Source organism: Echiichthys vipera (genome assembly GCF_963691815.1).
Source record: "Echiichthys vipera genome assembly, chromosome: 16".
NCBI lineage: Eukaryota > Metazoa > Chordata > Actinopteri > Perciformes > Trachinidae > Echiichthys > Echiichthys vipera.
This window is the reverse complement of record NC_139841.1, coordinates 16783116-16794651: the sequence shown is the minus strand read 5'-3', so window position 1 is coordinate 16794651 and position 11536 is coordinate 16783116. Positions and strand designations below refer to the sequence as shown.

At 39.7% G+C, this 11536-nt stretch overlaps 1 protein-coding gene across 1 annotated transcript; it reads left to right on the top strand.

The window, feature by feature from the left end:
• Positions 1–3812: 3812 nt before the first annotated feature.
• cabp1b (calcium binding protein 1b) lies at positions 3813–10415 on the top strand (the record flags this gene model as incomplete). The annotated part of the gene is made up of 7 exons (XM_083930261.1): positions 3813–3854; positions 8347–8377; positions 8466–8609; positions 8865–8974; positions 9155–9229; positions 9367–9439; positions 10390–10415. 7 exons carry the CDS (start codon positions 3813–3815, stop codon positions 10413–10415), a joined length of 501 nt encoding a protein of 166 aa, XP_083786387.1.
• Between the last annotated feature and the right edge of the window lie 1121 nt (positions 10416–11536).

Genomic DNA, 11536 nt, shown 5'->3' with positions numbered 1-11536 from the left:
TTTTTTCCCTTTTTTTTTTGCTCTCACAAAACCTTTCTCCATCTTTCCTCTGCCAGGGTCACACTGACCTTGATGACGTCTGAGGAGTGAAAAGAGAGAGGAGGCATGCATTGCAACAAAAGGCAAAATGAGTAGAATAAGGAGAAAGAGCCGAGTGGAAATGAGAGGAAAGAGATCATCGTATTCACCACAGCATATGCCTCCAGTATGTCTACAGTATAACGGGCTATTTTTAGACACACATGGATATTTTTATATCTGCTGGCAAAGAAGGAGGTAGAAAATTCACTCTTTGGTTAAATCCCTTTTTCGAGACGAGGATTAGGCATCGAAATATAAAAAAGCCTGCACACTCAACTGCACGTGCTGCAATTTGAAGCACGCGCGTGTGCGTGATGATACTAAATATTCATGGAGACCTGAGGCTGAGAGGGAAAATTTCAGTGAGAGACAGAGGACGGGATAAACGAGTCAGAGGAGAAACAGGAGGTTTAATTGACTGAAATGAGACTTGTCAATATTTTTACCGTACTGCTGACGCACTAGACGTTTAACCAGGCTAATCGTTCATCTAGTATCTGGAATAACAGAGCAATAGTAGAATAAGCTGCACGAAATGACGATTTTAACTATTTTGATTTGAATGAGTTAATCAGCCGAGGGATAGAAAACTGTGACGTCTCAGCCCAAGCACAAGAAGATGACGCAAGTGTGAGTTATATGTTTTTGGGCCGCCTACATGCCCTCTGACGACAACAAAAATGCATTCACAAAATCATCTCATTGTCCTCTTTTTCATCTCTTTGTCTTAGCAACAGAATACACTAAGGTAAACACTGAAGTAGCTTTAGAGAAGGTTTGACAGTGACATGATTAAATGACAATGCTGCCGTATAATGAAAGAACAATTGTCAGGTGGATGATGAACGCAAAAGAGCTTGTTCCATCCCATCCTTTCACAGCTCATTTAACAAACTTGATGGCAGTGGATGAAACAGAATTATATTTGACCTCAAAATCGTTATTAAAAAGGTTATTATTAATATTTCCTCATGGAGTGAGCTTCGTGTCTATGGGTCATAGGAGTATCATAAATAGGAATTTAAAAAGATGGGGAAATATTAAGAGGAATAAACTATAAAATGATAATTATAAGCATTCACATGTAGCCTATTTTCAAATGTATTATTTATTTATGTATTTATGTAAATTATTTTTTTGTTTTTCATATAAAATCCATCTTTTTCTTTTCACATTATGAATATTTAATTTTCTTATTTGTATCCCTTTATTTTTCCTCCTTCTTTTCAGTATTATTAAATGGATAAAGAATTCTTTGCACTGTGTGCAACTAATAATTTGTAAAAATCCATTTGAATATATTTGTAAATTTGTAATTCCCGGAAAAAGTTCCCAAATAATCTTCAGACATTCAGATGAATATTCTCCTGAGATGTTAGTGAATGTTTTTGGTATGTCCTCTTGAAGTAGTTCTGTAAAGTCAATTGTGTGTGAGTAAGAAAGGGTGAGGAGAAGGATGTAGAGAGAGAGAGAGAAAGAGAGGAGAAATGGATCTCATGCCCGTGCACACTATGGTCTGACATTATGAGAGCTGACGGCTCCTGTGTCTGACGTCTGATGTGTTCTGAAGTTCACAATGAGCCTCCGGTGAGAAGCTGGGTGAATCATCCGTAGAACCACATAGAGGAGCCGCAGAGATATTGAATGGGACCGAGATCTGAAGTGACTTCGGTGTGAATGTGTTTATTAAAATAGCAGAGAATACACAAGGTCGAACAGGAGAGGGAAATAAGGATGTTTATTAGTGTTACTGCAGAAGTGAATGCTTATGTTAAAAACTACTGCGTGTTGTGGTTTTTAGTCAATAGTGGGAGAAGCACTCTGACTCTTAAACAACTCCTCCTCTGACATTGATGTTTGACTGCAGAATGATGTATGTGCAGTTTGACACTGGAAGGCTGTTTGCAAATTAATTTCCTGAAGTGAGAAAGTTTATCTCTGCTCAACTAAAGACGTGTACGAGCAGGATTTTGTGACATCATAGGTTGTTTGGAAGCGAATCGTGATTCAAAATGCAAGTTACACAAGTGCACGTTGAAACACGAAGCCTCCAGTGCACATGCAGTGAGAATGGTAATTAGTATAGGGACCTTTTAATCTGAAAGACATCTTTCTTTGTGGTAAACTACAATGCTAAACTACTCCATTACAAGTAAAAGTCCTAATTTCACAATAATTATTGGCAAAGAGTACTCATTATGCAGAACGGCTTATGCTATTATTGTTACTAATGCAACAACATTGATGAGATTTTAATGTTCTAGCTGGTCGAACGGCAGACAAAACAAACCCTTTTATATATTGTTCAGTACATTAAGATATAGCAATCGATCATATTTTATAAGCTAGTCCTATTTATGTAAATCTGTAAAATCTAAATCTGCAAAGTAGCAGTGAAAATGACATTATTTCTCTCTGAAATGTAGTGAAGTAAAAGTATAAACATAAAGTGGAAGTGCAAGTACCTCTAAATATTACAGAATTCCCTTTCACTTTTTTCCTTTTCACTGCTGAGGTGTTTGATCTGTAGCGACGCAAACTCTTTCAGTCAATAGACTTTCCAAGTGTGTGTGTGTGTGTGTGTGTGTGTGTGTGTGTGTGTGTGTGTGTGTGTGTGTGTGTGTGTGTGTGTGTGTGTGTGCGTGTGCCGTTGCATGGGTTGGTTTGCATTCTTGGTGGTTCACAATCCATGTGTCATTTCTTGCTCATTTTGGCTTTGATCTGAATCCGTGCCCTTCAAGCTTAACATGACATTGTGATGCTTCTACGTGTGTGTGTGTGTGTGTGTGTGTGTGTGAGAGAGGGAGAGAGAGAAGGAGAGAGAGAGAGAGAGAGAGAGAGAGAGAGAGAGAGAAAGAGAAGGATGGATGCTGGGGGAAGAGTCAGGAGAAATGTGGGAGAGTAGGGGGTGAAGACCGAGCGTGTGTTATATTTTTAGCTCCACAGCCCCACATCCCTGTGTGTTTAATCGAGTGTGTGTGTGTGTGTGTGTGTGTTTGTGTGTGTGTATGTGTGTGTGTGTGTTTGTGTGTGTGTGTGTTCGGGTGTGTGTGTGTGTGTGCATGTTTGGATTAGTGTCTCCAGCGTCTCGCTCTGGGGAAGGTAATATGCTTGTCCGAACGAGCTTCTTCTGTCACATTCGCATGTTTTAAAACTGTAGAGTGCGTGAGAGTAGGGAGTGAGCGAGGGTAAAAAAGGGCAAGAGACAGACAGACGGACACAGAGAGAGAGGGAGAGAGAAAGAGAGAGAGAGGGGAGGGAGGAAAGACACTACAGGAAAGAGGATGGAATGAATAGGCAATCTTGCTTTTTCTACTCCTGGCACTTGCATCTCGCTCTGAACACATGCATGCTTCCTCTCCCTCGCTTATCTTTGTGTTGTTCTGATCTGTCCTTTGTCCTTGTTTACATATTTGCTCCTTTGTCTCGGTGTCCCCTCCCCTCGTACCTCCCGGCATCCTCGCCTCTAGGTCCTCCCCGTACACTTCTTCGTCCTCTCCCTCCTACCTCCTCTGCCTCCTATGATATCTCCGCTCTCCTCCCTGCCTTTTCCCAAATGTCCTCTTATATTAGTCAGTGACCCACTGAACCCTCTTTCCCTTTCTAATCACTCTAATTCCCATGCATGCCCAGCAACATATGCAAACACACATGCATACACTTACATACAGGCATACTAACACAGACACGGTTAGAGAGAAAACATAAAACAAGAAGGATTTTTCTTTGCAATGGGCAACTCTGTAAAGTCGCTCAAAATTTTCACCAAGAAGGTAAGGTCGGCTCTGTTGTGGTCTCCTTGAATCCCCTGCATGTTTGTCTCATGATGTGACCCCAACCTGACCGATTTGACTGGACCTGTACTGACTGAACCCTGTGTACTGTCTGACTGGGTATTCACTAACAGGCTGTCTTGAACTGAACCTTGTGTTTTGTGTTGCCGGAGTCCAAGCACATGGGAGAATAAAACTTCAGTCTGTGTTCTCCAACCCAGGAGCTTAAAGTCTTAATTACTGCACAGGACTTTGCTGCAAACTCATTCTGCATGTACTTAAGGAATTGTTTAGAGCAGTGCTTATATGAAATTTGTATCATCTGTATCATATGTTTGTATGCATATGCTCTTTTGTGCATGGTTGCATTCCCTAGAAACCCTTGTTAGCCTTTTAGACAGAGGTCAAAGGAGTTGGTCCGGGCTGCTTGTGCTCGACCTGATGGCAGAGATGAAGTCAGTGAATTTGGATCATGTCACCAAACGTTAGAGTCAGTCAAACCGCACAGTGATGCCACCTTACCATCCAGCGGAAGGAGAACCTGCACCTGTCAGTGTAGATGTTACAAACAGGTGTGCTCATTCAACTATATCAGATTCTATTGGCTCGAATGTACCAGTGACATTGAGGCTTTTTTAGATTACAACATAGATGTGCAGTTAAGGAACAATGAATGAAGAACATTCTGAATCATTACATTACATTGAAGACCATTTTTTTAAAAAGCGCAAGCTTTCTTCAGTACAATACACAGCTCTTACTGTCCTCATCAAGTCAGCGATCGCTTGAATAGACTTTCAGTGAAGTGGGCACAAATAGATTTCATATCAGCAGCTGCACATCCTTGAGGAGGCACTATATGACATGCAACTGTTGATGCCATCTGTGCAAAATGTGTTGGAGTGCTAGAGAAGTTCTTGCTTGACTTCAGCCTTTTTTTTGGGGGGGGGGGGGTTATATAACTGCAAGCGCGTGGCTTCATAGTACTTCTCTGGCACGATATACCCACAGACAGCCCTGCTCCATGCATCACTTGGTCAGATTACCCAGTAGGCATCCGTTCCTGTGGTGGAGACTGCAGGGATGCATGAATTGGCATTAGGACTGGCATGGCAACAGATGGAGCGTGAAGGTCATTTGTAGAGAATATAATACGTCGTTTATATGCATGTTGTATGTGCATGCATATACATTTTTCATTATGTGTGCATGTAGATGTCTTACATTTCCTATAAGAAACGGGTTCTAGCTCATGTCTGAGATATAAAGCAGTAGTAAAAATGGTTCCTTGGTAATTCCCTGTGTGAGTGAGTCCACTCCATTCACTTCTTGCTGGATTTTTCTCGACTGAGTTGGATGTCACATGGCGGTAATTAAAGACTTTACCATCATTTTCATGTATTATAAGCAAGAAGAGACGTTACTGCAGTACATAGTCACAGAGTATGAATACAGTCCTTCTTTGAATTGTCTCTTGTGTTCTGCGTTATGCAAGATCAGGCTGCTTTTCTCTCTAATTCAAATATTAGTCAGAGCAATGGTCAGACCATATTTGGCTTTATTTAGAGGAAGTTGTTTTTGGTCGCTGGTGAGCAGTGAATGTCTATTCTTAATTAACCTGTAGCTCTCTCTGTAATTGGGGTGACTGATGGGAGAACAACATTCCCCCCCTGGTTGGTTGGCTAATAGGTGATTATAATCAAATGGCTGGCTGAACTTTAGCCTCCCCTTCTGGACAACGCAATTATTCTGTTTTGTGCACAAAAACAACAAGTGAATATCCCAGCATCAGTCTGTAAATACAAATGAGTCATCAATCCCTTAAATTCTTTCATACCTCCAGACAATGCAGTAACACATTTGGACTATGTCATTAGTTGTAATGCTGTCAGTTAAATGTGAACTTATGTGGACGTTTCTTACCACTGACAAACTGGATTTTAGAGGATTATTTCATTTTATTACAACTTTGGTCTTATTTTTGTCGTAATTGTAATATCAGCTTATCTATCACCGCAAATAAACAACGATAATGCATATTTCCCATATTTGATTTGATTTATTTGATGATCTAAAAAAACACATAACACTAAAGAGCAGTCATTATACATTAAAATCATTAAGGATAAAAACTCAAGAAAGCCCAAAGGTTTATTTCCATTGTGATCCTCCACACTGAAAACACATGAACAAACCAGAGAATACAATCAATGTCACATATACATAGCAAGTGACAGGGTAGCTATGTCAACATGTTCAGTTTTGTCATAAAAAGTTGTGCTACATTGTACTTTGCAACCATTTCTTTAATGCAACGTTAAACACGCTCCGTGAAATAATTATTTTCAGATTTGTGGGCAGATTATTCCACTATACTGCTGCACTGTAAAGTAATGTGTTTTTGCATATTGAATAGAAAAGGTAAGAAGTCTGTCAAGCTTATAAGATCGTAGCTTATAAAGTAGCTACATCGTCTCTCAGTTACAACAAAGTACTTTGGTGCCATGTTTTTCACAATTTTAAGTGATAAGCAACTTCTTATTTTCCACCATCAACCAGTTATGATTTAAAAAATGTGTGGGATTGAGATGTGTAGGTGGGTGAACTTTTAATATAACCCTAATGAAGTTCATTTTGTGCATCCTATCAGTGAAGTCAGTGTTGAGAGTTTGAAGCACGGAGACATTACCACTTTACGTGTACAGCAAATTAGATGGGGCAAGAAACATGAGCAGTCATATGATCTAAACCACCTCATTTGGAGAAGATACTGTGTGCAAACAGTGGTAATTAATCTATGATTGTAGCGGCGCACAGCTACGATAGTTATCTACTCTGATGTAAACTGTGATTAATGTTTACAACATACAGTTTGGGTTATAGTTTTACTCTCTCCTATTAAGTTTGGCTAATGTGCGAGTTTCTTTAAAATATGTATTTTGTTTTTCCAGATCTCAGCAATTGCTTTGGTTAGAAAATGTTATCATAACTGTTTGAAAAGATGGTCAAAAGTGTAAAACTAAGACCACATTCTGTAATAAATCATAATTATCCTGCAAGGCAAGAAAATGAACATCTAAACATTAAAGAGCAGTTACATGAAGCTGTCAGTGTGATATAGCGTTGCATTTGGCTTTATCTATAAAGCATGACCTGACATATAAGACAGAGGCTTGGTAGTCTTTTGTTGTGCATTGTGACCTGCAGGACAGATTCATGGACAGCATCAGCTGCTCTTGTCATGACAAATAACAACCTCTTCCCCCTGACGGAGGTGCTTTCCTCCATTATGACTGACCTGACTCCACACTCTATGACAGACATACATATGTCTGTTACCCCCTCCATTCCACCTCCTTGTTGACTCCATGCTGCCACAATCTGAGTCATGGTCTCTACCCCTGTCTTTGCCCCTGCTCCCATGTCTGGCCCCCCCACCCGGATGCTGCTCCAGGACCAAAAGAAGAACTACAAAGCAGTGCAGTCCTGTGAGGAGGGGGGTTCTGGGGGGGCCTATCTTGAGCCGCTAGTGGCCATGGCCCAGAACGGAGCCACCATGCACAACGTACTGGGGCCTGCGTGCATCTTTCTACGCAAGGGCTTCGCAGAGAGCCGGCAGGCTGTACGTAAGTCCAGACAATATCATGTGCATGCCAAGAGATTAGAACACAACACAATACACAGACACGTGTGATGAATGTGTGTAGTAATCACCGCTCATTGTAACATCAGCCCTTACAGCATGCAAATACACGTGGTGGAAATCAGGAGATGTCTTTTTTAAGAATATGAAATCTATTGATATGGAATGCTGAATGCAAGGATGTGCGTCTGTGTGTATATTAATGCGCACGACTTATAATGCTTTAGTCATATACATAGGTGGTCATTTGTTGCAGGATGGCGGATTATTAAAGCCAGTTATGGTGATGGCAGAAATGGTCCTTACATGACAATTATTTCTCTTCGTCTATTTCCAGCATTGACAACACAAGTCAAGGTCTTGTTATTTAAGAATACAGTGATGTTGAAATCCTCAATGTAGACGACCTCTTTTTTAATGACTGTTCTGATAACAAGCTCTCACATGGCTGTTATGGATGTAGTGGTTAAGATTGAGTCATTTTAGATAAATTGACTGGAAAATAAAGGAACTGTTTCTGTTTCTTTCCATTTTCTCTGCATCTCCATCTTACATTATATCTTTTTCCTTAACTTCCATCCCATCACCTAACATCTTATTTTCCCTATAGGGTGTCACAGAGTGCCAAGAGTCTACATATTTTCTTCAGCAGAGGATCTCACTGATAAGCTCTTCCTCTCTGACTGGAAGGAAACAAGAAGATTCTTGGCATTCTGCGGCACATACCTGCAGTTACTTATTTCTTTTTACAGTGTCATAATGTGTGAGGAGTCCTGGCGTATTGGCATGATTTTAAAAAAAAATATCAAAAGAGTTTGGATCCTAACCTCGCACTGTGATCCTTCACAGGACAGAGAGCTGAGGCCCGAAGAAATGGATGGTATGTCACATCTCAGGGGGAAAACAAAGAATATGAATATAGATTACACATTTTTTCTAATTAATATTTTTTATATTTTCCCTCTCAGAGTTGCGTGAGGCATTCAAGGAGTTTGACAAAGACAAAGATGGGTTTATCGGCTGCAAAGACCTGGGGAACTGCATGAGAACTATGGGCTACATGCCGACAGAGATGGAGCTAATAGAACTGAGCCAGCAGATCAACATGAATTGTAAGCAATACTGCGTCTCTGTGTATACATGTGCATCAACCCCCATTCCTCTCGACAAACATTGAAAATCAAGTCATCATCCCCGCAGAAGGTTTGAGTTCAATGCTTTTTCAGCCACTTTAAAAACAGTGCTTAAGCTTCAGCATCACCATTCATTAGATCCAGTGCAAACAAAACAAATCAAGTATTTCATGTTTTGTCTCGGAGAATACCCTGAGGGTTAACCAAGCTTCCTCTTTTCAATCCGTCCAACAGTGGGAGGACATGTTGACTTTGAGGACTTTGTTGAACTCATGGGGCCCAAACTTCTGGCTGAAACTGCAGACATGATTGGGGTGAAAGAGCTGAGGGACGCATTCAAGGAGGTGAGGAAAGACATGGAGAGCAATATGTTCAAAATAATTTCCCAATGGCCTGAAAATCATGGTAAAACTGATTAATTCATATGTGTAGAGTTTATTTTAGAGGCAACGAAAAAGAAAGGAGAGTTTTGGTAATAAATTGTCATGATTCTGATGATTTTGTGTCTTTTCTCTCATTCTCAGTTTGACACTAATGGTGATGGCCAGATCAGCACAGCAGAACTTAGAGAAGCAATGAAAAAACTTTTAGGACAACAGGTACAGAGCTGCTAAGAGTGTTTGTACTCCTCTCTGTAGCTTTCTATCACTCATGGTGTCTGTTTGTATCTTATCTGTTTACTTACTGGTGTATCTTGCCTGACATTCACACCTACCCCACAACCTGACTTTTCCAGGTCGGACACAGAGACCTTGAGGACATCCTACGGGACATCGACCTCAACGGAGATGGGCACGTAGACTTTGAAGGTGAAGCATCCTATGCGCTATGCGACATCATGCTTTACGATTAAAATAGCATAACACATTTCACCATGTGCAGAGCCTGGAAATCAAACATGCGTACTTCGTCACACACACGCACATACTAAAATCCCAACGTGTGCACTGATATTCCAATACCATGCTGACACAGAGGTGAGGGGATGACGGCAGTAGGTCTGTCAGATTATCTCCATACCAAGGGATTACAGCACCTCATATATTACCTACAGTGAAAAAGATGCATACAGACAGTAAGTGATGAAATATCAGAAAAAAAGCTGCTGTTCTCAGTAGCACAACTTTACTTACAACAACATCATATCACATTTCGCCCTTAATTCTACATGCAGTCCAACAGACAGGATGTCCAACATGACATTTGATACAGCAAGGTTGAAGAATAACTATGTAATGTATGTACAGTATATCATGGTTAAAATAATTAATATGTTTTTTGAGATTGGGTATATGTCAGAAAAGAACCATGTCCAGCGTTTAACATTAGACATTTTCTCCATTGTAAACAGGCTAGATACTTTAACTAACTGTTGTTAAATGAGCATACTGTCTATCTCGACATAGTATATACACAATATGGTGTTTGTGTTGCCCAAGCTGATTATAATCAGTTTTCATAAAGGTTTACATGGTGGAACGGACCTGAAGCCTGATTTACATTCTGCCGAGTTAAGTTCTCCTCTGTGAAATGAAGTGGAACTCAGGTTATGCCCTTCCATTAACATGAAATTGTTATTGCTGCACCGTGCATCTCCACCCACCCACCAATACCTCAACTACAGAGGTACCAATCCTTAACTATCGTGATGCGTATCCTTTATGTTATGGAGCAGCTGTGCCCACTTGAGCTGCATCATATATTTCACTGATTATTTTCTAACTAAAGAAACACTTTGTCCTTTTTTGTTATTTCTCAGAGTTTGTGCGGATGATGTCTCGATGAGTTCCTGAAAGAGTCAATGTATTAAAGCACTACATGGGAGTGTGGAAGGAAGAGGAGAACGACCCACACGGAGTACTGATAGATCTTGAACTTCTGAACTGTCATCGAACAAAGAAAGAAAAAACATATCAACCATGCCCTGAAACTGCCACGCTGAAGCACAAAGTCTGACGACTACAGCCCGGGAGCAACACTGTTGATCATATGCTGCTGCTGTTTCTTAGAACATAAATAAAACCAACGGCTGCATTTCTGACTTTTACAATGTATATTTAAAAAAAAACTTAGTTTCTTTTCGTAGTTACACCATTTCTAATAATTATGTGGCCGTTGAGTCAATGGGTAAATGGTAACTCGGTTGATCACTGTAGCAATTTAAAAGAATACAGGCGGCAGTATGCCTGCAAACACTCAAGCCGATACAGCACATTCCTCTATGAGGCTGACAATAAGCACAAAGAAATATGGCAATATGGAAATATTTCATGTGATCCTGTCGAAGCTGCGTGTTTGTGTTTTGTGCATTAGGTTGTCTCTCTCAGTTCTGTACTGTATTATGTCCCTTTACTACTGTATAAGGCAAGCCAACATTTGTTTTGTATTATATGTAGCACTGATGCATTTCTTCTGACTTTAATAACATTATGCCTATATTACTGTGATATATATATATATATATATATATATATATATATATATATATATATATATATATACATGTCATTTTCAGTTTGTATAAGACTCTTTCAACTGCAAAAAAAGTCCAGAAGGAAATTATCTCTAGTAACAGTGAGTTGCTCATCTTGACTCCAGCAAAAGGCCTTTTTAATTATGTATGTTATATAATATAACAATAATTATTATTGTTACAATAATAATAATAATTCTGAATATTTCTCTGCATGAACACACAGATAGAGTTTGACAGATCATCAGCACATTAATTCACAGTGGTAGGTGATCAACAGAGTAAACCATTCATGAAAGAGATATTCTGTCATTGCTTTAATTTGTATTAGAGAGCTGTGATAAATTGTTCATCTGAGTTTTGTGAGTCTACTGAGTCTACAGAACAGTCCTGAAGTGATTCTCACTTTGATGCAACATTTATACTTTTAATA